This window comes from Sinocyclocheilus rhinocerous, unplaced genomic scaffold (assembly GCF_001515625.1).
Source record: "Sinocyclocheilus rhinocerous isolate Xijiao unplaced genomic scaffold, SAMN03320098_v1.1 scaffold173, whole genome shotgun sequence".
In the NCBI taxonomy this organism is placed as follows: domain Eukaryota; kingdom Metazoa; phylum Chordata; class Actinopteri; order Cypriniformes; family Cyprinidae; genus Sinocyclocheilus; species Sinocyclocheilus rhinocerous.
In genome coordinates this window covers 322854-350366 of record NW_015645056.1, presented here as the reverse complement: position 1 = coordinate 350366, position 27513 = coordinate 322854, and the positions used below count along the sequence as shown (strand labels likewise).

At 37.7% G+C, this 27513-nt stretch overlaps 1 protein-coding gene across 5 annotated transcripts; it reads left to right on the top strand.

Moving 5' to 3' along the window:
* The first annotated feature begins 1361 nt into the window (after positions 1 to 1361).
* On the top strand, positions 1362 to 26433 carry ssx2ipa (synovial sarcoma, X breakpoint 2 interacting protein a). 5 transcript variants are annotated; one of them, XM_016508268.1, is made up of 15 exons: positions 1363 to 1542; positions 9586 to 9743; positions 10944 to 11110; positions 17704 to 17904; positions 18404 to 18514; positions 19394 to 19529; positions 19701 to 19776; positions 19858 to 20038; positions 21134 to 21281; positions 22702 to 22838; positions 23722 to 23895; positions 24742 to 24859; positions 25003 to 25141; positions 25890 to 26007; positions 26098 to 26433. In XM_016508268.1, exons 2-14 carry the CDS (start codon positions 9698 to 9700, stop codon positions 25999 to 26001), a joined length of 1746 nt encoding a protein of 581 aa, XP_016363754.1. In that variant the 5' UTR covers positions 1363 to 1542; positions 9586 to 9697; the 3' UTR covers positions 26002 to 26007; positions 26098 to 26433. The 5 variants fall into 5 exon arrangements, with proteins under 5 accessions (XP_016363756.1, XP_016363754.1, XP_016363755.1 ...); XM_016508269.1 differs by having other exon boundaries at positions 23725 to 23895; positions 25890 to 26433; XM_016508266.1 differs by having other exon boundaries at positions 1364 to 1542; positions 25890 to 26432.
* Positions 26434 to 27513: the final 1080 nt, after the last annotated feature.

Here is a 27513-nt window from a genome sequence, read left to right as displayed (position 1 = left end):
GACAGCACGAAAAAATTGTTAATACCAATAATAAAACATGCATATTTTGAAAGGGAGGAGAAAATCTTGAATGATTCTGGGAGGAGCCAAATACAGCTCATAAAGGCTGATGAAGCATCCAACTTATGCATTATTATTGTATAATTTATTGTATATGGTTCCCTTAGGCAAGATCAAACATATAATATGTTATAGCAAATGATAATAAATGTACATTAATAAATTAATTATAATAATAATTTCTAATAAATCAAGCTACATATTAAATAAAATGCATATGAATAGCACAATTAGAAAACTGTGGTTTGACTTTTTACTGAGAATAAGGAGGCCTGTGACTGAATGCATTTTCTTCTGTTCATAATACGGTTTCTGCAAACAGCCGTAAACTCAGCAATTCAATTTTGTCAATAAACTGACAAAACAAAAATGATCAAGTTTCTCTGTCAGCTCAGACTTTGGTCTTGAGTTCCTGATTAAATATCAAGCGCGTGCATGTATGCGTGAAAATATGACGTCAGCAGCAGATAACCAGTCACTAAAACTTGGTAAAACGTATGTTATAGGCCATGGTGAAACAGTATTAAGGACACAACCTTAAATATTTAGGAGCAAAGTGATTAATAAATAGTTATAAAAATAAATAAAAATGTGCATACAATTTTTATGCAGAGAGAGATTATTTTGACTGAGTTTATTTATTTATTTAGTTGCGTATTTTTTGAGCTGTCAAACAATTAATCGCGATTAATCGCATCCAAAATAAAAGTCTTTGTACATAAAAGTACATATTATATGTGTGTACTGTGTATATTTATTATGTATATATAGGCCCTAAATACACACGTACAGTATATATTTTGAAAATATTTACATGTATATATTTATATTAACATAATTTATATTATATATAAATATATTTAATATATAAACATAACATATTTGTCTTAAATATATACATGCATGTGTGTATTTATATATAGCCTACATAATAAATATACACAGTACACACACACATATATTATGTAAACAAAAACTTTTATTTTGGACGCGATTAATCGTCTGACATCACTAGCATTTTATATATATATATATATATTCCATGTTTCGACCATACAGAAGAAAATAAATCAGTTAATAAAAGACAAGTGAAAATAGGTTAAATAGATATAATACAACAAATAAATGTTAAACAAAATCAAGTAAATCAATAACATTTCTTTGTGTATTTTATTATTTACAGTTAGTTCTCTGTAGGAAGGCGTTAAACACCTGTTGCGTGTTGTAAGGATGATCCAGCCAATCAAATGGCGAGTTGCTGGTTGCTTGACAACAGGCTGGCCAATGAGAGTCGTGCTTGTTTATTTAGAAGAACAGAGGTGCACTTCAAATCATCCAAACATCTCCTGCGCTTCATGGCAGGTGGATGATACTCGCGCGGCGGTCTCACACAAACACACGGCATCTTTAAACACTTTAAACACGGACCAGTCTGAAAAAACTCATCGGTCTGTATCTTGGATCCGTGGAGCCGCAGCTGATGTAAGTCAACCTGTTTGACTATCCGTGTTAGCCGCTGTGCTAAAGCTAAAACTCCGGTTGTGTCTCTAATTGTCGTGTGCTGCCTACATAGACAGCGCGTCTAGGTGCGAAGAGACATGTTCAAATCCGCCCAAAAATGCTGTCTATGTAGCTGACTGAAAACAGACCCACTGCGTCCTTTGAATGCGAGTAAACAAATGTGTGTGAAATATGATTTTCAAACAAGCAATGTTATAGTGAGAACTGAGAATATTAGAATCAGATTTAACTGGTGTCGCTAAGTAGCGATGGCAAAGTTCTTCAAATACAAATGTATTGGGTTGATTACCCGCAGTGCACGTTTCTGCCATCTAGTGATAAAACCCAAACAATCCACTGAATCTGGTTGCTTTGCTCTAATGTCATTTCGTTTTGAAGCAATATCTCATTTGGCATTGGTGTTGGAAAGCAGGTGCATAATGTAGTTGTTAACAAAGTAATAATAAAATCAGTAATAAAACAGCATGTAGGCCAGACTCGTGTGGGCTATACGTTTATATTTTATACAATGCATGTTCGTTAACTAAAACTTTTATTTTTTTTGAGATTTGAAAATGTACAGGATTTGTGTACTAGGTAAAAATATATTCATTGTAGTGGGAGTAAAACTGTTTAGTTTCCTCCTGTATTGCTTCTGTAACTGTGCTGAGGTGATCAATTCTGGCCTTTGTTGAGGAACAGGATATTAAATTACAACCGTGTTTTAAATGTGAGTAATGTTAGTGCTGGGCGGTATGACCAAAAATTTATATCACGGTATTTTTCAAAATTATACCGGTTTCACGGTACATGACGGTATTTTTTTTTCACGCATGACCGGGTGTTAACCATATTTTCTACTGATTGAGAGAGTAAATACTGCAGTATATTGACTTAGAATGCCCTATTTTACTGTCATGATGAGTGAATATTGTCAAAAATACCACTAAATAGTGACTAAGCACTAGGGATGTAACGATTCACTCAACTCACGATTCGATTCACGATTTTGATTTCCTCGTGTGTGTGTGAGACGCGGGAGCTGATGGCAGGGGGCGGTGGATATTTGTGGCGGTCAATGTGGATATTGTGGATGAGTTCTTCTGTGTCATCATGTTCTATTAGTTCTACAGCTTCAGTTTCAGAACTTTCACGCTTCGTAACACATACAGCTGTTCCCTCGCCACAGTGCAACAGTGAAAAGGGACTTCTTTCAAACAGTGTTGCGTTCCCAACGTTGTTTAAGCGACGTACACCGGTATTGCGTTATTTTAAAAATTCATATCATAACAAAAATAAACACCGGTATTCGGTATGAACCGGTATACCGCCCAGCACTAAGTAATGTTATATAAGTTAATGTTCCACCCATCCATGAGAGCGCTTGTGAAATCAGAAGAATGAGAATCACTCCAGCTGCTGACATGGATCTTCTGTGTCATCACGTTCTATTAGTTCTACAGCTTCAGTTTCAGAACTTTCACGCTTCGTAACACATACAGCTGTTCCCTCGCCACAGTGCAACAGTGAAAAGGGACTTCTTTCAAACAGTGTTGCGTTCCCAACGTTGTTTAAGCGACGTACACCGGTATTGCGTTATTTTAAAAATTCATATCATAACAAAAATAAACACCGGTATTCGGTATGAACCGGTATACCGCCCAGCACTAAGTAATGTTATATAAGTTAATGTTCCACCCATCCATGAGATCGCTTGTGAAATCAGAAGAATGAGAATCACTCCAGCTGCTGACATGGAGTTAAAGTCCCTTATCTACTCTCTCCCTAAGCGTGCTAATATCTTCTTGATAAAACCACTCTCCACCGCCCAAGCCTCTCAGAACAGAATGACCTTGACTACAGAAAGCAATGTTGTTTTTCATTTAACATCATAACAGGTACTGAAAACAAAGTACAGTTTAAAACATAAGGAAAAGAAGCGGAGCATAGAGGATTAATTATTAACATATTAGTTCACACATCCATAAATCTGTATGCCAGAACAAACCATATAAAATCAAAAGCAAAGGAAAAATCAGGTCTAAAACATTTTGTGATCAGATCACTGAAAGCACATACTTGGGGTAGTCAGAAAAGCTTATTTTTTATTTTTATTTTTTTATAATAATGAACTTTTTTCTTATTAGAAACTGGCCAGGTGTATACATGGTCATTTTAATGTATATTATAAGAATGCAGACAGTGGAATCAGAGTTCAAAGCACAAAATGGTGGGAAAAACCTGTCAAAAAAGCTCAGAAATGCTAGAATTGAGCCCTTTTGTTACTGTGAAATTGGCCTTTAATTTCACTTGAAGTGGCATCAGAAAGGTCTTAAAAAGTTTTAAATCCAACTCTACAAAACCTGCAAATACCCAGTGAAAATAACATAGCGGTGTTTGCTAAGATAAGCATCTGTTACTAATTGCTTATAGTTTTTCAAATAGGATTTTTCCAAACCCTGCCATTATGACCTCTCGCATTTTATTTTTGGATTTAGTTTAGTCTCTCTGAATAAGACAGTGGAGTATAGACAGGAAAGTAGGGCAAGAGAGCGAGTGGGCAATTGGGATCGGGACCATTCCACATCCTTGTTCACCAAACAATGTGTAAATTGAAACACATAATTAACCTTTATATTCACATTTATACATCTTAAATGTTTTACTTTATGCATATACACTTCATATAAAATATATTTTGATAAATATGCATTATGGAAACTTGTCACAACAGTAAAAAAGTAAATCGAATACATTTTTACTAGTGCAGTCAAACGATTAATCGTGACTAATCGCATCCAAAATAAAAGTTTTTGTTTACATTATATGTGTGTGTGTGTACTGTGTATATTTATTATGTGTATATATAAAAGCACACACATACAGTATGTATTTTGAAAATATTTACATGTATATATTTATATTCTTATATATATATATATATTATATAAACAACATTTTTCTTAAATATTTACATACATGTGTTTGTATATATATATATATATATATAAATATACACAGTACACACGCGCATATTATGTAAACAAAAACGTTTATTTTGGATGTGATTAATCGCGATTAATTATTTGTCAGCACTAATTTTTACATAATTCAAGAAAAAAAAAAGAGAAAGAATTTACAGATTGTACCTTGCAAATATCAATGGATTTGATGGTGTGGATAAAAAGCATATGAAAATGAATTATCCAAGAGGAAAAAAGAACAATGGCTTGGGCCTTAGTCATAACTCCTTTGCTTAACATAAAATATAAATATAAAGCATTCTATTGACCATATATTCCAATGGGTTAAGATACTTTTGTTATTTTAAGCATAGTCACTTAATTTTGATACATTTTTCAGAAAACAAGTATTATATCTAGTGTTGCTTTCGTCAACGAAAATTATGACTAAATATCGTCGTCAACGAACCTTTATTACGTGACGAAAACGAGACGAGACGAAAATGCTGGTCATGTGACGATGACTATAATTAAAACCATGCTGTATAAAATTATACATTATAATTTTATTAATTAAAAAAAAAATTTTTTTTTAAATTCTTACTGTAATGCAATATATACTATATTTTTTTGCATTACAGCAATGAAATGTACATATAAATTATATTCTTACTACTGTAATGCAGATATAAAATATAGGTTATGCATTACAGTAATGAAAAACAAATTCTATATAAATTCTTCAATGTCAGAGTGAAATATGATACGGGCATATTATTGACAGGATTTGAAGATTCACCCAACTGTGCTAAACCAATTCAGTAAGATGCTAAATGATGCATGCAAGTCAGCAGTCGGAAATGTTACTGAGCTTACTCCAGTTAAGTGTTGTTTTCTGAATGTACTAGAAGAGAGGCACATAAATAGAGATGTGTCCAAAATGGCTCTTTATTAGGACTGTTTAATCTGGATTTAAAAGAGTGACAATTTAACGCACACACTGTAACCATCTCTCAAGGACTTGCAGTGTGTGCCAATAGATGAAGAGCTCCCACGTCCTGTCTGTGAGCAGATTTTTGCACACAAAAAGTCCACTGGGCACCGACGCAGTGAGCGAGCAGACGGGGCTCTGGGGATTTTGTTCCTTTGAAAATAAAACTAAATACTGCATGAATGTAAAACTCAATGGAAGTTCACGAAAAGCAGAAAATAAACATCTGGATTTTCAAATAAACATGACAATTTATTTCTCTATTCGTTAGCCTGAAGCCTTTCAACTAATTAAACGTTTCCCCCTCTGTAAGACATTAGGAAGAAAACAACAACAACAAAAAAAAGAGTGACATCTCTGCAAGAAAAGCGTATGGTTTCTTTGATGCGGGTGGGTCTCGCATAACGAGCCTGCAGGCCAATCACAGCATTTGACTACTCAGGTCCCGCCCCCCCATAGACTTAACTAACACTTGCCCTCGCGATCGCCGCCCATGACAGAAGCGGAGCCGCCTCGTGCCGTACCCTCATCCGGCCGGACTCCGTTGCTTTCATCTGCCTGCTCCGCCCCCGGCGCCGGGGCCTTTATCAGCTGCTCCAACAGGAGCGTGAGCAGGCCGGCCTGGTCTTCCTGCGGGAGTTCTGCCGGCTGCGGGACGCTAGAGGATTGGATTAAGGTGGAGAGATGACTAAGCAGTTCGAGCTGCGGCGCCGCGTCCGGTTCAGGGGTGGAGAGGGCGGCGGGCGTTCTGGAGAGCACTGACGTGGAGGCTTCAGAGGACGAGCTGCGGAGATACTCCGCCATCTGCGGGATGCTTAGATTGTCTGTTTGACCCTGCAGCAGGTTCAGCAGCACTGCCAGCTCGGTCTGGTTCAACTGCTCTGCTGCGGCTCCCAAACCTGTGCATAGAAATGTTAATATTTGATTGCTGATTATGGAAAACAGGATGTTTCTCACCTTTCCGTTTACATATTGCAGTTGGCTGCACAGTTTTGAAACATTGAGGAAGCTGGAAAGAGAGGAAGATGATGATACTGAACCTGTAATGTAACAATGGACCCTTTTCACATTTACAGGGTTTTCAGAAGCAGAAGTCTTCATAGTTGGGTAAACTTACAGTGTAAAACTGAAACTCCAAATATTATTTTTGAGTTCCCACAAAAATAGAGAGACTGATTACATTGGTTAAAAAAAGAGAAAGATGTCAAATTCGCTATCACTCCCTCAGCCATAGTATTAGAAACAGTCACGTAGCAGCATTAACCAGTTTTCTGTAATTTAATGCCAAGGTAGAGAAACACAAAGTATGATGTATAAATATGTTTTTTTTTTTTTTTAATTAAAATGAAAACTTTACTAGATTTACCATGCTAATAACTCGTCATCACAGTTTGTGGAAAGGGTCCATGTACTGGAGGCTTTTATAGAAAAATGGCGAGGCAGCAACAATATTAACCGCCACAGTAAAAATGCAACCCATAAACATGGATTATCACTTCTTTCAGAGGTGAGGGATTTAGCCAATCATAACAGATGTCATCTGCATAAACTTAATAGCAAAGTAACAAAAAGGTGATAAAAAAGGTGAAAAAAGTGATAGGGTGGAAATTTATCAAGTAAAATCTCTTGAGACTATTCTGGTTCAAAAAATACAGATTGACATAAGTGAACATTATGTAAAAGTTTAAAATATAGAATAAAATTAAAAAAAAAAAAAGTACAGCCTCACATGCAAATAATTTAAAATGATAAAGGCTGATGCTAGACTCACTGTTGTAGAGATAAGGTGACTGGACTTATACTTATGCAGCATTGCTATAAGCAGGATTTCTAAATCCAAGCTGAAAAGTTACGTTCATCAGCACTTCATTATACATCCAGCCAGTTTAAAAAGCACAGATAAGGGCAAGCTCCTCTAACACAGTGTTTCCCAACCGGGGTGCCGCGTCTGTCGAGAGCAGGGGTGCCGTGTAAAAAATCCTTTTTTAATATTTTTAAATTGCTAAAATGTTCAAAAAAGCAGCTATTATATAATATCCATTTCTAATGTCGGCAATAATTAGAGATGCACCGAAATTCCGGCTGCCGAAAATGAGTTCACCGCTCAGGATTCACTTTCACGTGGTGTGACGCTCTGCGTGTTATCCGCTCTATGCGTGTGTGTGCTCCGCTCAGTCGCTCGCGTTCATGCTCATCGGAACAGCAAAGTCCACTCAAAAATCGAGCTGACAGGAAACATCTATGTAGTACAGTATTGTTTCTGTTTGCAATAGCCCTACTGTGCTGTAACAAGGTGTGGTAAATGGGCAACTCTGGTAACGCTGCCCTCTCATTCATTGATCTGCTAACCGTTATGCTCATGTGTCCTCTGATGATAATAGCTTTCTAGGATTAAACATTATTTGGATAATTGGTAAAAAAAAAATTCTCTTAATAGCCCTACTGTGTGTTAGACCTACCTGAAAAACTAAAAAGCAATTTATTTCATTTGTAGGCCTATCGTGATTTTTTTTTATTTGTGCTATCATTAGTAATTTCTTTATTTGTTCTTATTTTATTATTAACTGCTTAGCCTCCTTGTCATTTTTTTATTCAATTCAAAGTTTTAAATCAAGCTATCTCGTGCTACTGCAACAAAATTACCCAGCTGTAAAATCAAAACTTTGTTTAATTACCATTATAACTAGCTATCTCACAATGTTTACATATGAATAAAAGCCTACATTAAAATCTGTCATATAAATTGGTCTCTTCATTAGAAATTAGCCTACTGATTGCCACCATTGATAGACACATTTCTTTTTATAATATTAAAAATATCTGTATGACATTATATTCTGCAGTTCTTCCCTGTTGTACCGAATATCTATACTTTTCAAATTATCATATCGAAGTTAGAAATTCAAATATTGTGACAAAATTAATTTTGTATGGTGCCACAAATTTGTTAAAATTTCCAAAGGGTGCCACGAAAGGTTGGGAAACACTGATTTAGAAGACGAAAACCAAACAAAGTTAAGTCTGACACAGAGAAAGGGACCGATGGCCGGCCGGCCGGAGTTCGTCTTTATTTAAATTTATGTGTGTGTACTTCTAACATGTTTGTTTGGTAAAATTAATGTTGTAAATTCAAATCAGAGCGTCTTCTGTGTCTGGAATGGATGTATTCTTGAGTCTATAAGGTTACAATAATATAATAAGATAACCTTGTTTGAAATGGGTTTGGCTAAAAGAAAATTTTGGTTTCGTCTATACTACTAGGTACTTATACTATATTGACTGGGTTAAATAGAATTGCATTTCTAAAAAGAGACTAAAATACAATTTTCATTGACTAAAACTAGACTAAATGTCATCAGTTTTCGTCGACTAAAACTAGACTAAAATGCTCAGACTTTTAGTTGACTAAAACTTGACTAGACTAAAAAGAGTATGAACGTGACTAAAACTAATAAAAACTAAAATGACAGTTTCACACAAAGACTAGACTAAAACTAAAATTAAAACAGGCCGCCAAAAACAACACTAATTATATCTTAAGTCATTTTGCTTCTCAAGTAAATGTATCTTGATTTGAAAATGTGTAGATAATTGCACTGCAAAACAACAAAACATTTTAAAAGTGTAAGTGTTTTTTTTTTTTTTTTTAAGGCATAGACCCATTTCATTTGTCATGTTAATTGCAGAGCTCATCGTCTACTACACAATTGTGTTGTTGGTAGCACTTCCTCAAAGTATTTACTGTTTTTCGCGATTGGATGCATCCATGTTTTTTTCTGAATTCTGAACTGAATCTGTGAAGTCTTACCTTTTCTTGACAAGTGTCTGTGTGAATGGCTTAACCAATGAAATGGGCTGTGGGGCGGGGTTTGCACTTAACTGGTTTGGGGGGAAATGCACTTGTATGACACATCAATCCTCCTGTGCTTTATGCTTTTCTTGCTCTGCGTGATCTCCACCCGCTCCGTCCCCCGCTGCTTCTGGTAATCCTGCAGTGGGATTCCACGGCTGTTTAATCCGGCTTCACAGGCCTTCTGCTGTGTAATCCAGTGCGCCTCTCTTCGGTTTCAGGCGCGATGGCCGAGTGCTAGCCTCTGTCTCTGGCCCAGCCACTTGTGTCCAGCCTTGCGTCTCATTTGGATGAGCAGGACACTGGAGAATCCCATCCGAGCTGAAGGTTGACATGGGAGATTGGTGGACTCCAACAATGATGCCAGATCCATCTCTCGGTGAGCAGCAAACATGGAAATGTTGAGTCGGCTTGATCTTGTTAAGAGATTGAGCTAATTTGAGCATGGTTTGTAATTAATCTGTGAAGTGTTGCATTGTATTGAAGCAAATTTTACAATATTAAATAATGTTTCTCCCTGTTCTCGCTCTTTTTTTTTTTTTTTTCCTGTAATATGTTGGAAGTAATAGTTTAACAAACAAAGAATATTTACAATTTTTAACTCATCCTCATGTCTTTCCAAGCCTGACACAAAAGAGTCATTTCTGAAGAATCTTCATGCAACTGTTTTCCATCAAACAGTTTATAGTGACCATATCTGCAAAACTTCTAATCTTAACAGATTTGTCTGTTAGTTGTTGTTGTATGGGGGGAGAAAAGGTGTTGTGAAGTTTGTTCAAAAATTGTCAAATTTGTGTTTGGATACATAATAGCATACTTATTGGGGAACATGATGAGGGTGAGTAAATAATGACACCATTTTGGTTGTTAGTGAACTAATATTTTTATTAGGTGCCGATCACCGAAGCACAGTCTCTTTCTTATTCTTGTCCTGCTCCACTAATAACTCTATTGCAGCCCGAATGACCATACTTGGGGAAATTTGGCACACAGATAGAGGACAATCTACACTATTACCATAGCAAATTTGATATCTCTATCTAAAACCCTTTAGCACCACCAACAGGTCAAATCTGCACTCATGCCGAGGCTAGTAACGCTTGAACTGTTAGGCCTAGAAACAAAATTCTTATTTTTTCCTGAACTTGTGCAAAGCTGAATGCAAAGAGTCAAAACCAGCATGGTTTCAATTTCAGACTAGTTTTTCTGCGTTTTGAATTGTAATGTCTAAAACCTAGTTTTTCAAACTTCTAGACCATTGTCTGATCTTCACCACATTTCACACAGATCATCAGCAGACCATCTTGAAATCCTATTAAAAACTTCAGACCATTTTCATTTAACTCATTATCAAATATATAAATGCACCGCATAGTGTTTTATTCAATATCTTGGCAACACTACTACCTGAAGTATTTGTTTCTTTATTATTATTTTAAAACTTTTCTTCAACTTAAACTCTCCCCAGGTTAGTTATTTTGCAGCTACACGGCACCATGTTAAAACAGTCATGTTAGACATGTCTAGTTTCGCCAGGCTTTAATAACAGGCTCTGCCTTTTCTTTTGTCTTTTGTACAGACACCAAAGAGCTTTCCAGTATTTCTGGGATCAGCATGTCTCCCTCCAGGCAAAACTTGCACCATTCGCTGCATTCCACCATGGCTCTGCCCAAAACCTCCTACAGCGTGTTAAGTGCGTTCTGCACTGAGGAGAACATATCGCAGTGCATCGCATATATCAATCAGGTACACTACAAGAGGAGTTGCTCACATGTCGGATATGATGATGTCAGGGGTTAAACTATTACTATTATCTTTCATCTGATTGGTGATAGAGAAATAAAGCAACATGGATAATGTAATGATTTAAATGGACTTAAATGTAAGTTTTACTAGCATTAAACGCAAAGCAACGAGTGACGTTTTTACAGCGTTTACTTTGTCCCCATGGCTCCATTTATTGTGGTCTTGCACATGTAACATCAAACGAACAGCGCAAGTGGTGCTTCAGTCCCATTGAATAAATGTGAGGGACAGGGCAGATGTACTTGTACCTTTGCACATTTGCGGCGGGATTATGCAAATATTTCCACATAGTGGGGTAGATATGTGGGGGCGTGTTAGAATGAGCCGTTTTAGGGGGGCGTGGCAGAGTCTTAACTTTTATAAAGAATATCTCTTTGGTTTTGAGACTTTAGTCTTTGCAACTTCAGGGATCTTATCTATGCACAATCAGCTTGTAACACTCCAAAGAGAAAGGAAAACTTGAAATCGCATCATATGACCCCTTTAAGGCGCCGTAATTCTAGCTCTTAAGATTATTTAGAGTAATGTTCCTGTCTTCGAGTGAACCTATGGGAACACCCTCCAGGTGTGACGATTGTTTGAAGTCCGTACAGAATGGCGCGGATTCATTGGCTGATTGCGCTAGCGCCTCCCTCTGCTATGTCTTCGCATTTCTCGGTTTCCTTGTTTCATCATGAGTGAGGACACACACGATAAGTGCGTTAAGAGTTTGGGTCTTTGTCATGCTCAAGCCACACTTAATGGCTTTTTGAATATATCACACTGCAATAATTTAACAGTGAAGTCCTTTGTTTAAGGCCCTCTTTATGAATAATATAAGAAAATCAGTCATCCCTTGTGGTCCTGGCTCATGAGCTTGGGTCCTGGAGATCCAGTGTTGAGCTTGAGGCTATTGAGAGTCAGCTGATGGATTGCTCCCTTTTTCTTGCGCTCTCACCAGATCAGATGTCATGTGTATCTCTGGTGGAGTTTGCACTTTCGGCTGGGAAAGTGTTCTTTCTACTGCTGTATTGGACTCTTGAGGAGTTTGGCAATAGTCAGAGCGGCACTCTTTCCAAGAAATGTGTCCCTCTTTGGATTAGAGCTTTGAGTGTTGTGACACATGCCATGATAAATTAAATGTAAAATTCAAACATATTGTATTCTATGAGTGCATGCACCGCAGTGGAACCACATGCTGTCCGCGGCGCCCAGCTACGACTCAGGAGGCTGTTCAAAATCTCACGCCACTCACATAGTTCTCCATTAAATTACATTATATATGTCCCAAATTGCTGTTGAAGTCCTCATGAAATCCAAATGGATTCTATTTACTTTGTTAGCGCACATTTCTAGTCTTGAGGTGAACAATTAATCCGTGCAATATGGTTTATCTTGGTAATCAAAATCTGAACATTTGCTTCCACTCTGGAATGATGTAAGTTTGATGGCTTGGAGAGGAGGAGCACTAAAATAAAACCCCGCCCTCTACTCAATAATTCGTTTCAGTTGGAAATACGTCACTATACTGAAATAAAGTCGGCAGCAACTTCCAGTTCACGTGGACTTTAATGTACATAATGACTTCACCCTAGGTTGGAAGAATTCTTCTCCTCCGCATCACCCTAGAGCGCCATTTTGGAGAGTATCACGATGCATGCGCGATTTTCTTGCGCATAAACAACAAATGCGCATGGTGCAGCGTACGTTGAACACGCCTTGTTTACATTTAAAGGAGAGCATGCGCATGCGTCGTGATACTCTCCAAAATGGCACCCTAAGGTGACGAGGAGGAGAAGAATTGTCCCTTTAAGTATATGGAAGAAGAGGCTGGCTTGATTCCTGAGGCAGCCAAGAAGCTCAGTCACTTCAAATCAGGAAGCATACGGCTCATACGAACCATCATTCTATGGCGGTTTTGGTGGCGACAGAGAGACATCTGTGGTTGAATCTCCCAGATATGTGTGAGAGAGACGTCCTGAATGCTCCTGTTGCCCAGTTGGGGCTCTTCAGTGATGCGGTGAATTGTTGAGGGTAATCATTGTTAATTAATTCTTGTCCACTAATGTGGAAATTTGTCTTTGACTTTTCATATACACAAAACATGTTGCTGAACAATGGGTATGAAAAGAGAGGACAGGCCCCCTTCAGACAATTGCCTTTTTCTTTGCAGTCTCTTGAGATTCTGTTCTGTTTGTTTTGCCACTTCACATCTCGGACCATGTGTTGAACAACAATCTTTTTATTTGCGTGCCACACAGCAATGCCTACGGAGCCCAGAAGTTTATGATGATGTGCTTTTAAGAAGCATTGCCACCATGCTGCATACTGAACCCGTTATTTTGAGTCAGGCTGTGCATTCTTACATTATGGGATGGGTTTTATCTGCTGCTCAGCCACTTAAAGGTCCCATTTGGGAAGGCTTGCAACAGACAGAGGCACAGGACGTTTTGGTACGCTCATATCTCATGCACTGACTGGAGACATAGAAGGCTTTCTCTGATCTGGCAATTGCATTGCTCTCAAATGAGCCTCAGTGACCCTCTTTCACAGGCTTAAGCTGTAAAATTCCTGATGCTTCTCTGTTCATTTGGCAGAACATCTGCTGAATGTCTCTTGTTGGGTTCTGCAAACCATATAAAAGAGGTGCACTATCCAATTTTGGCACTACCCCCCTCATTGCTCACCACTAGGGCTGTAAAAAAAATTTAAAAAAAAACATTTGAATATTCGTTTAATTTAAAATAAAAATCCACATTCGAATGCAAAAACGTTGCATTCGAATTTTAGGTGTGCATCAGGCAGCCTTATCAGTGGCACGCAAGAATTATGCGATGACGATGTAAGTGTCATTGCATTTTAATGTTTTTCTTAGCTTATCCAGTTGAACCCATTAGATGCAGCACTGCTACCTCCATGTAAAATTAACGTAAGTTCAACTTTTAAAAAAACATGTCTCGAGTTTATGGTGGTTTTTCCCCATCCCACTGCATCTCATGTTTTTAAATGAAAAAAGTACTATTTGTGATTTTGTTTTCAGTCTTTTGTATTAAACTATAAACACATACATGTTTCTAATTGTCTAAGCAACTTAATTAATTATATTTGGTTTATAAACAATTTAAACATTATGCACTTTTTTTTCAAAGATAGTCGTGTTATTTTATTGCTTTGAAGAGACGTGCATTAATAATATTTTGCTCGATGCGCCCTCTTGTGGCCTCGGGAGAGAAGCCAAAAGCCCCCCCCCCCCAACTGAAATTATGCCTTTTAAATTTGAATATTGATAATATTTAAGTACAAAATTCAAATGTAGTTTTTCAGCCATTTTGACAGCCCTACTCACCACAGAAGCTCAGGAAGCTCAGATTTTAGGGCAGAAAATACACTCCCTGTAAGAAGATAGGAGCTGTAGAGAAAATGCTTCCTCCCAAGAGGGAATCTGGTTTCTACATCCAGTATTTTCTAGTGCTGAAAAAGGATGGTGGTTTGTGCCTTTGGGCAAAGTCTGTCACTGCAAGGCGATGATAAATGTCTTGTGCAGTTTTTTGAAAAACATCCAGTCTATTGAATCTGGAAAGGTGATCATCTCATGTGGCACATTAATTACATGGAGGTGATGGTGGTTTTTAGCCTTGAGCCATTTCCTTCCAGACATTAGAGACTGTCATGTGGTCATCAGGATGGACAACATCAGTGGTCTCTTATATGAAACCACCAGGGGGGATGCATTTATGCCCCATTCCAAAGCTTCTGTCGCTGAGGGCGGTGCATCTCCCACGTGGTTTGAATCTGGGAGCTGCTCTTTCTCAGGGTACAGGTTGAGGCCTGGAGAATGGAATTTGCATTCTTAGACCGTTGGTCTGATTCAGCAGAGTTTTGACAGGGCAGTAGTGGATCTGCCCTGTTAGTTTTGAGCGAGACATCTCATTGCCCCATTTCATTCTCTCTGTCTCCTCTATTGTCTCTGGGGATGGACACTCTGGCTTATGTGCTGCCGATGGTCCATCTGAGTGCTTTTCCACGAAGTCTGCTTCCGGCAGTTCTTATGAGGGTCCGGAAGGTCAGAGTGCTGGTATCACCATTTTGGCCATTTCACCATATTGTTCTCAGGTTTGGTGTCTCTCCTGGAGGAGCTTCCTTGGGAGATCTGAGGAGCATTTCCCAAAAGCATTGTTAGCTAACTATGCGTCACAAGTTCCATTGAACTCTATTGGTAATGTTGGAACTTGCGACCATAGATGCTTTTGGTAAATGCTTGTCCAAATACCCACACTTGTAGTCTTGCCCACTTGAGAGCAAAAAAATGCTCTGGAATGGTATTCAAGGCTAAGTGTATCCTATCATGCACCATGGTCTGCAAATAAATCGTGACTTTTTGCCGAGATCTCGCGAGAGGTTGCAGAAGCCTTTTCAGTGTAAGGTAAATATTAATAGTAATTAGATATTACATCAAATTTGGTAGAAAAACAAAGTTTTGCACATTTTATTGGTGCAAAAATGAGTGTTAATTTTGTACAAGTGCATTTTATCACTTTATTAGAAGCACCACAATTACTAAATTGTGTCTTGTGTTACACAGACTGAACAGATGTTTAAAAGTTTATTTTAAAATGCCAAGTATTGAAAATCAACATAAAGCTCTGTAAATATTTGCATTTAACAATACTATAAGTAGGTCTGGGTATCGTTCAAAATTTTTCGATACCGATACCTTGACTTCGATACCGGTTCCTGAACGATACTTTTTTCGATACCAATTTTATGAAATCAATTTTAACAAGATTACATTATCTAAAAAAAAACTTTGGTTTTATTTTTCAGCTTGTTGATGTTTATACAAACTCAAAGACTCATCTCCAGAGCCACAGTGCTGCAGGCTTATTGGCTCACTGACGCTGATGAGATTAACCCCTTAGGTATCGAAATTTGGTACAGAACGACAAGACGTTTTTCGATACTCGATGGTATCGAGGCAATTCGGTCGGTGCCTAAAAAGTATCGAACTCGATACCCAGCCCTAACTATAAGTGTGTCCCATCAGGCAATGAAAAGTTCTACACACACTTGTGGTCTTCATGCTCACGTGAACACTTGGGCCAAATACAGGAAATACATCATGTAAGTAGACAAGTGGTCAATTGCAAAAACCGCAAGTGTGAGTATTTGGACAAGCCCTTACACTCTCAGGCTTGGGGCAGCATGTGGGATCCCTGGCAAGAAATGTGGAAACTACTGGTTAAGTCTTTGAATCAGGCTCTTACATTTTTTGACCAGAGATAATGGCGATACCCTCTACTAGGAGACTATACGCTTTTAAGTGGTGGTGTTGTTTTTTTTTGCGTCACTGTGCAGAGAGCACAATCACAGTCCAGATCCCTGCCCTGTTGGTTCAGTGCTGGCATTCCTTCAAGGGTAATTTTCTACGGGTGCAGCCCCAGCTACACTCAAGGTGTATGTAATGGTGATTGCTCCCAGTCTAGTGATGGTTTTGTTGTGGCCGAAGCTAGGTTGCATATCAAAAGTAGCTTCTCCTTCATTTTGCTCTCTGGATGTTGTTGCAGTCATTTTCTCCTCCATTCTTTGAGTCGTAGGAGAATGAGAGACCACATATGCTACGGATTAACGTTGACTGCATGAGCCAGTGTTGTAAATCTGATCAGCTGTTTGTGTGTTTTAGTGGCCGCAACAAGGATGTTGCCACTATGAAACAACAGATGTTGCATTGGGTATAAGATGCGACTTGGGTGAGTGGCACATCTTCGCCTCGGCATTCAAGCTCACTCCACGAGAGGTGTTGCACCTTCTCAGGCATTATCAAAGGATGCAACTTTAGAGGATACTTGTGTGGCGGCAGGTTGGGCCTCTCTGCACACTTTTATTTGATTTGATAATCTGGATGTTGACTTCACTCTTGGTTCCCAGGTTTTATCTGTTTGAACAGGTGTCATTTTTCTCTCATTGTGTTTTCACAGGCTCATAAACTGGAAGACACTCTGTAATATTACTCTGTAGTAACACTTGGAAGGTGTTCCCATTGAGTCAGCTAATGACGCAGTGTCTCATTCCCTACTCGGGGAACCAGGGTTACATATCCAAGATATTTCCACCTTGTTTCTTAATAGATTGCTCATAGAATTATAAACGGAGGTAAAACCACTGGTGTTTTTTGAACGGCCATATTGCGATTCTCATCCATCAGAGGTCATCGACTCCCAGCCAGTACTTTGACCTAAAATGACATGGTTTAAAACATATCAGTAACGGGGATATAGTTTTTAGGATATACAGTATGTCTGTAAATTAATTGTTTTTTCGGACATTTTGCGCAAGATGAGTGATATATAAAAATGGCTAAGATTGTTGTGTCTACTTCACACTTCCGACACGAGTAATTTAACTAACACAAAATATGACCGTTAAAAGGGGTCCAGACTGGACAATGCAAGTTCTCTGACTTTTTACTAGCATGTCAGTTTGCATAGGAATTAAGTGTTGCAATTAATGTTAATTTAACCAAAATTGAAGTTGTTGTTTGTCTTGGTTCTCCTCAGGAGGTGTGTTCGCTGGGCTTGACTGGAGTGAGTTTAGAGTCTAAATCAGGCAGTCTGAGCGCTGTGCCGGTTTTGAACCTGCTCTATGAAGTACTGCAGCTGCAGAGGAGAGCTCAGCGAGCCCTACATGAGCTGGAGACGCAGCAGCTGAAGAACGGCAGTGACCTCGAGCATCTGCAGCACAGCAACTGTAGACTCAAAGTACTCCGCTTTCTATGTTTACTCCAGACAAAACAATGGGTTGGAAATATGAAGGAATTTTAAAATGTGATTTCCAGGCCTGGAATAGTCAGGGAAATAAGTAAAATCTTCCTGTAAAAGTCTGGAAGATTTCTGTAGTGAATATGAATTTTTATGATTTCGAAGATTTTTTATTTAATTTTTTATTAATGCCTTTTCACCGGATTTCACAAAGTTTTGATGCCTTGCTAATGATGACTTAATTTTAAATGGTAGAAAATGCTAAAAATTTGCCACAGTTTCAGTTACAGTCTGGAGTATGACTTTATTTATTTATTTTTTACCAGTAACACATTCAACATTCGTGAAGTGAGATCTATTTTGCACAGTGCTGTGGTGCTGAGTTTACTAATTTATCCATAAAATAGTGAAATAAGAGGAAAGTGTTGTAAAATTTCTACGCAAAAAACACAAGCAGCCTACTGTTAATTTCTACTACTGTTGTGTAATTGTGTCTCAGGACCAGCTGGAGCACACCAGGAGAGATAACTCGGGCCTGCATGAGGGTGAGCGACAGCTACAGCTGAAGATCAAAACCTTACAGAACTGGCTCAAGTCTGAGAAAGAGGAAGTAAGAGAAACTCCGTTCACATGGTCCAACTGCACCCCACCATGTTGCCCTATATTTGCTAATGCATTTTTGTTCCAGCATTTTCTTTCAACTAAACTACAATTTTGTTTCTCAAACACAAAGTTTGAAAATGCAAAATAGCAATGTATTTTCCACCATATGGTCCCCACTGTGTCTGTGTGCAACCTGGCTGACCTAAAATGAGCCCTGTGTCACTCCTTTCTGAAGTTGTGGGTTATATGACACTTCTTTTGTTAACTTAAAGTGGTAAAAAAAAGTTAACCAAAAGAATGTCATGATCTGTGGTATCAAAGGCAAGTGTGACCCGATCGCTTGCAGTGGAAACGCTGTCTGTCCTAAATGTGTCCCAGACAGCACCACCTACTCGCCTCTCGCTTAATATGTAATCATTACTAGACGTGTTATGAGGAAGTGATCACAAGTGATCAAAAGACGTGTTAGAGGTGCATGTTAATACCAGTTGAAAACTGCAATGCATACTGGCCGACCATACTCTGGATAAAGAAAAGCGCATCTTAAAGGGATGGTTCACTTAAAAATGAACCTGCAAGAAGATATTTTGAAGAATGTGGGTAACCGACCAGTTGCTGGTAGCCATTGACTTCTATAGCATGGATGAAAATACTATGGAAGTTAATGGGGACCAAAAGCTGATTTTTTTTTTTGTTGTTGACCATCCCTTCAATACCTGCTGGAAACGGGGACAATTTTACCTTGTACATGCACTGACTATATTCTAGTTATAGAGTGTAATATTATAGTAATTTGTTTTATGACTTTAGTGTAGGCTACTGTGTATATACCCTGCATAATAATCATACAGCACCCTTACTTCTATGTGTAATTAATATGGTGCAGGTACAGAAACTGCAGAGCATCATCTCTAGCCGTGCCACGCAGTACAACCACGACACCAAGCGGAAAGAGAGAGAGTGCACCAAACTAAAGGAACGTCTCAACCAGCTGCTCATGGACAAGAGAGACAAGAAACTCTGTGAGAGCTTGCATTGCTGACAACCTTTAATATAGTGAAGCAGCCAGATGTCTGTTTTATTCTTTTATTTTCCTTTTTAGACTGCAAACATTCACAATTCACATTATCCTGAAAGATGAAAGATTTGAAGTTTACAGTATTTCTGTATTCTCTGTTTGCATTTGTGTTCAGCCATTGAAATATCAAACCATGTGGGAAGGTCAGATGGCAAGAGAGGCCTCTGGAAGACGGGAAAGATGGAGGCCAGGTAACCTCCAGTGCTCATGTGGCTCTTTGACATGGCATTTGTATTCCTCACAGTGTAAAACATTTGCTCTTGTGCTGTCAGACATGAGGGTGAGATGTACAGGGCTCTGCTGAGTGATTATGAGACACGGCAGAGATCTCTGATGATGGAGAACTCTGAGCTTAAAAAAGTGTTGCAGCACATGAAGAAGGACATGATCACCATTCTGAGCCCAAAGAAACCCTGCATCAAAACAGAGCCAGCGAATGATAGCCTCGAGCAGGTCAGAAGTCTCCTCGCACACTCTATGAACAATGACATGTTGTTTAAAGTTGTAAATAGCATCTCATGTTAAAGCATCAAACAGTGTCGTTTCAACTCGATAAACCTACGTCAACATGAAACCAAAAGGCACCACCTCTGAATCAACTGTCCTTTTTGACTAACCAATACCTAATTAGCCATTTTTGCCTACTTTTGTACATTAGATAATACCGAAAATTTATTTCTAAAATCTTACCTGGAGTTATAATATACATACATTATTGTTTTATTTTTGGTATAATTTTCTCACCATGTTGTTCCAAACCCATAAGACTTTTGTTCATCTTTAATAAACAACGATTATTTTAATGGAACATGGCAGATTACTGTTCAAAACAAAACGTTCATAAAGAGATTGTAAGAATAATCCAAATGAAGATTGAGCGGAGAGAAATGCATGAGCTTTATGTGATGAACAGATTTATTTTAGGCTTTTTTTCATATATAAACATTGATCAGTATACAAAGAGCTCATCAAATATGGTGAAAAAGAAAATAGAGTTAAGCTTCGGTTTACCATATTTGTGTGACCCTGGAGCAGTCTTAAAGGGATAGTTCACCCAAAAATGAAAATTTGATGTTAAAGGCAATTTTCTCAGTATTTAGATTTTTTTTTTGCACCTTCAGATTCCAGATTTTCAAATAGTTGTATCTCAGCCAAATCTAACAAACCATACATCAATGGAAAGCTTATTTATTCAGCTTTCAGATGATGCATAAATCTCAATTTCAAAAAATCGACCCTTATGACTGGTTTTGTGGTCCAGGGTCACATTTGTGCTAAATGTGCAGTACGTGTGTTGATCAATGTTCATATTTATATAAAAAAAATTCAAATCTGTTCGTATAAAGCGAATGTGTCTCTTTAAAAGACTTGGATTAAACTGCTCTATTCATTTGGATTGCTTTTACAATCTCATTATGAATTTATTGTGACGGTGGAATGGACTATCTTGGAATATCTTTATTTGTTTGAAGTCTTATGGGTTTGGAATGACATGAGGATGTGTAATTGACAGAGTTTTAATTTTTGGATGAACGATCCCTTCATCAGGCTGTCTCTGAGGGTGAGGAGGAGATCGGTGACTCCAGCAGAGAGACTCTGGAGCAGTCGTGTGAACAGGCCCGCGAGCAGCTCACCAACAGCATCCGCCTGCAGTGGAGGAAGCTCAAGAGCCACATGGAGAGACTCGACAGCCAAGGTACGACGTGTGGCTGTTGCTTTCCTTCTTAAATGCTTTTTCAGATCTATAAATGTATATGTTCTGGAGTAAATGGCCAAAATAAACCAGTGCGACAACAATTGCCTCAAGGGATAAAGTACTTAGCAGTGCTGTAGATTTCATTACAACATATTGAGAAAAACCAGCAGCACGGTGAGAATAATTAAGAAGAGGTCTGTTGTGAAATGAAACACAAAACGAAAACTCATTCACCTTCTCATTCAGTCACTCAGACACTTCATTAAAAATAAACTTCAAATGGTATAATCTTTTATAGGAATATGCATGGTTTAGGTTTTGGAGGTGGGGTAGAATAACACTGGACAGTTTTACTCGGCAGTATGATTGAACAGACGTGAGTACACATGCATATGTGACCCTGGAGCACAAAACCAGTCATAAGGGTCAATTTTTTGAAATTGAGATTTATACATCATCTGAAAGCTGAATAAATAATATTTCTATTGATGTATGGTTTGTTAGGATAGGACAATATTTGGCCGAGATACAACTATTTGTAAATCTGGAATCTGAGGGTGCAAAAAAATCTAAATATTGAGAAAATCATCTTTAAAGTTGTCCGAATGAAGTCCTTAGCAATGCATATTACTAATCAAAAATTAAGTTTTGATATATTTACGGTAGGAAATGTACAAAATATCTTCATGGAACATGATCTTTACTTAATATCCTAATGATTTTTGGCATAAAAGAAAAATTGATAATTTTGACCCATACAATGTATTTTTGGCTATTGCTACAAATATACCCCAGCGACTTAAGACTGCTTTTGTGCTGCAGGGTCACATATGTAAGAGGAAAATTGTGATGACGCAAATAGGATGAATTCAAATCATTACGTAACATTCAGTTTTCATGTGATTTAAAAGATGAATTCAGTTGTCAATGTTTTATGCCGTCATTTGATTACACGATTTTCAAAAACTATATTTCGTATTATTGTAAAAAAAATAAATCAAGTTGTTTATGAATTCAATTGATTAGACATCATTTTGATTATAAAATTTTAATGGAATCCAGAAAAATTAAAATGAAAACAAAAAACGAATTTGAGAAAAAATAAAACTAATTTCATCCATTTTATTTTTATTTTTTTATAAATTGTGTATGTTTCATGATTTCAATAAATTAGACATGCTTTTTGATTACTCAAATTTAATTTAACCATGAATTTGGAAAAATAAAAGAGATTATATAGGGTCCTAGTAAATATAAATTTTTCTAGTTACACTTTGCTCTAAAATATTTCATCTGTTACATTCTGGTCCTGTTCTTGCAAACTGTAGTGATGTTGAATTTTAGACAAAACACTCTTTAGAGTCAGTTCTTTTGTAATGGGCCTTGCTCACGGATGCCACTGCTTGTGCTTGTGTTGCAGCGTCGCTGGTGGCGTGTCAGGAGCGCGAGGGAGAGGAGATGATGTCCAGGAAGGAGCATGAGGAGGAGATGCAGCGGATGAGAATGGAGTTACAGCAGTGTAAAGAGTTCATCCACATGCAGCAGCAGCTTCTACAGGTCAATGTCTGTACACACTAAACACTAATGTACAGTAGTACATCACTTCCAATATCAGATTCTGTCAATGGACCCAAACTGGCTGTCAGTGTATTTATTGCCTTATGTAATGATTTATGGATCCTTTGTGTATGAGCATATGCCATTCAGTGTCTCTGATCCCTTCCATAAATTGGGCCCAAACATAGATCATATAGTGTGTTTGCACTTGCCCCAATTCAGGGTTTTAAAAAGTCTTAATTTGCCCTTCCACAAATTAAAGCCTGAAAAGGTCTTAAATCAGAGCAGAAAGTTTTACATTGTCTTTGTATTCTTGTCTCTTTTTTAACAAAATATAAATGTCCAGAAACCTTAAATCAAGATACATTTTGCATTTGAGATATGAAGTCTTAAGCGAAATGTCAACTGGCTATATAAACAGGTTTTCCGCTTGCATTGGCAGATATGTCTTTTTTTTTTCATAATCATAAATTCACTGCATTTTGATAAATTTCTCAGAAAACGAGACTTCTTATGTCATATTTGCATGGTGATTTAAGAATCTTTAGACATTTGCACTGGAAAGCAAGACAAAAAATACTGAGGAAGAACATCAATGTTTGTAGTGTGATCAGAAGGTAAAGTAAAAGTTATTTCCATATTCTAGCTAAGCAATTTTTTCATAAAATTAAGTTATGGAAGTTATATTTTCAATCTTTGAAGTGCTTCTAATACATTTCATTGTGTTCTCCTCAGACATTTACAGAACATAGTGATACACTGTTCCCTTGAATTTGTTCCTTAAATTCTTTAATTGGTCTTAAAAGGTCTTAAATTTTCCTTCATCAAGCTTGCAGAAAGCCTGTAGACGTGTGGCTGTATTGAGTCTGGTGTGTGTTTGCAGCAGCAGCTGAGCTCACCGTGCGATGAGGAGACGGCAGCTCTGCTGAACGACTGCTACACACTGGAGGAGAAAGAGCGGCTCAAAGAGGAGTGGAGACTCTTCAATGAGCAGAAGAGGAACTTTGAGCAAGAGAGGAAGAATTTCACTGAAGCTGCTATTCGTCTGGGACACGAGGTACTGAATACATACAAATACATTTATTACAATTAATATTAAAGGAGGCATGAATTTAGAAATCAAATTTTCCTTGAATGGTTTCGAGAAACTCTTGTGTGGCAGATGGAATGGGATGAATGCCACGGAAATAAGTAAATCTAAAAAATGACTCATTTCAAATCTAGGTATGGTCAAGTTGCCATTTAAGTCATACAAGACTTGCAAGACACAAAGCTATTTATTAAAAGGTGAACCACCAACATCATGCCTTCCTTGTCAAACTACAATTCCTGTTAAACAGGACTGGACTGTCACTGTTTTTAATGTTCGGAGATGTGTTTAGCTGATGTATTTAAAGTGTCACCTGAATGTATTTTAGAATTTTTGTCTAGTATTAATCTTAAATATCTTTTTATATATGTATTGTTTTTTTTTGGTAATTTGCTTGACTTGTTATTTATCTGTTTTTGCCTAAAGATAGCCTTGCGGCTGATATGGCCTAAATAAATAAGCAAACTAACTCACTCAACATCTGAGTAAAACATCTGTTCATCATCCGAGTCCATAGCTTCTTCTAACAATGAACTGAAAGCTCTTCACATCCATACAGCTGACATGTTTACCTGTTGCAGTGTTGCCAGTGTTGTTTGCGTACCAAAGACACTGACATGATCAAAACACACCATCCGAGAAAAAAAAAAAAAAGCTAATTAGACCATGAGCAGGGATTTTTGGCCCTCTGACACTATACGTTTTTGGTTGCAGAAATTTTGGTACATCATTGCACTCCATCCGGCCGTTTTTAACTCGAGCAGATGTTCTTGTGAACAGCCCCTAACTCCTGTTAGTTTCTTCCCTCTTTAGAGGAAAGCATTTGAAGAAGATCGAGCTGCATGGCTGAAGACCCAGTTTTTGAACATGACTCCATTTGTAGACCGTAAAAGACCTGCATTGTCTGAACCTCACAGTGCATTATCAGTTGGTGAGTGTCCCTGAGACCCTACAAAACATCCCACGTCTGACACTTGCTCACTGGTGATCAGTTGATTGATTCTGTGAAATGCATCGCTTTTCTGTTCGTAGAACTTGGTAGTTGAAGTTCACAGTTCGTGTGTCTATCTCTAGGCACAGAACCCGAGGCCAAACTGCAGTCCACTCCACCACTCGTGACCAAGTCCCTGTTCTCCACCCCTAAAGCAGCTTCGGTGAAGATGCCCTCCACTGCTGACCTCTACCGCACGCTGCACCTCATCCCAGACAGCAGGTACTCTCACGTGCCACAAATCATCCAAAAATGGAAATTCTGTCATGAATTTACCCTTACACCATTCCAACCCTTCACACAGGTCGTTTACCTCATAACAAGGTAAAAGACCACAGTTGTCAAGCTCCAAAAATGAGGACAAACACATGATGGTAAAAGCACCATGAAAATGATACACAAGGCTGCTGTGCTACATTCGGTCTTTTGAAGCCAAAGCACCTTTCTCATTACCCACACTTGCAAAGTGGGTATGAAGACCGCAAGTGTGTTTTGAACTTTTGATTAGTATTACCCAATATGACTTTTATTATTTTAATATCATTGAGAGACTATTTTTGTTTTGATTAACATTTTGAATTGGTTTTTATGTTTTCTGATTTCTTTATAATTTAAGTTTTCGTAATTTTGTTTTTGTTATTATTCTTTAAAAGTCTATATAGTTTTTATTCATTTTCTGTTTCACTATTGGTTTTAGGCATTTTAGTACATCAAGTTAAACTAAATGAAAATGAGAAATGTTGCTGTGACAACTAGCTGAAATAAAACCGGTTTTTTTTTTAATATTTGATTTTCAGTTTGTTTATTTAATTTCAAGAGCAAAATTCTGTTCTATTTCCTTTCTCTCCAGACCGCCAGAGGCAGTGCAGAAAGCACTAGTGGAAAACTCCTCGCACTCACGCTTGACCAAAAATCTAATCGAATTATTTTCTGTGTTAATGGAGCTGACATTTGTTTTCTGTCTCTCCAGAGGCCACGGGAAATGTCAGAGCGGTGAGATGTCGACAAAGTCACGGTTGCGTAATTGTTCTACAGACTGCAGTGTCATCTCATTGGTCAGAGACGAGAACAGCCCCATCTGATGGCATGTCAGTATTACACTGGTCAAACACTACAGAAGAGACACTCCATTGTTCAAGCTGTCGTAATTGTAAGTCTTTCGTTCATCCCCATCACAGCATGACGAACCAGCTGCTCCTTTACCTCCTCATCGGCTTTGCTGTGTTGTCCCTTTAGGGATTTAGGGTTGAATAAAACAGATGGTGTGTTTTGCTGGATCAAATTGATCTCTGAGACAATCATTTGCATTTGCCACCATTAAATCTCATAAATATGTAAAGTGGCCAATGTGCATTGTGTAGTAGTAATTATAAGGTAATTTAAAAATATACCTTAAATCAGGTTGTAATGATTTTGTGAGCTGTAAATGTTACATTAATTCATTAAGCACTTTTAAGAGGAGAGATATTTGATGTAGCTTTTAAATACTAATATAATTTGATATTTTGATTTGCCATTGTTGCAAAAACAGACTTATTTTGGGTTGGGTTTCACATTTAGTTTTGTACTTTTATTATAATTTAGTGATGCTAAGTACTATGTATTGATCACATCTTTTTTTAATGCAAGACACAGAACAAGCGTTTTTCCACTTGAATGCTGAATGTTTATATTGAAAAATCAAGAAGTACTTTTAGAACACGTTTACACATTTAAAGATCAATTTATTTAAATCAGTGCAATAAAGTTTGAAAGATTTGAAAATTAAAGATCTATTTGTGTTTTTAAAGTTGGCATGAAATCATAATTGACCCTATTTTTTTTCTTCAATGAATGTTACTTGTCTACCTATATGACTCCCTTCTCTGCTGACATATGTAAGGCCACATAGCAGTTGAGCCAATCACAATCAATGATAAATGATAAACATAAATGATACACTAAATGACTGAGGATCACACACTATCAGACTTTCAAGTTGCTCTGAACACAAAAAACTCACACAGAGACATGTGCCTCATTTCTAAAATATGCATGGCAAATTAAAACCATAGGCATTCTAAATTGTCTAAAAATATCAAAGCTGTCTAGGTGGAATCCTAGTTTGAAGCTAAGAAATCGGTGTTTGTGACCACCTTACACCTATGCGATTTTCTGCAAAAATCTGTCGACTTCGAGTGACCAAAATCTCCAGACTGTCTCTACCGTCTACTCCTCCAGACTGTAAATCTGGGCAAACGTTGTGTAGTGTAAACCAAGCTTACGTTGTTTGACTAGGATATTTCATAATATGGTAGTAAAGTCAGGTGGAGAAGGCTGAATATTTACTGTATTAACCAGGAGTGTCCAATCCTGCTCCTGGAGGGGCCAACATCCTGGAGTTTAGCTAAAACCTAGCCAAAGTTTCTGGTGAGTCTTAAGACCTTGATTAACTAGTTCAGGAGTGTTCAGTTAAGGTTAGAACTCGGGATGCACCGATACCACTTTTTCCAGTACTCGCCCGATACCGATACTTTTATTTTTGGTACTTGCCGATACCGATGCCGATACCTATATTTTTATTACATTTGTAAATTTTTTAAATATTGGGTACA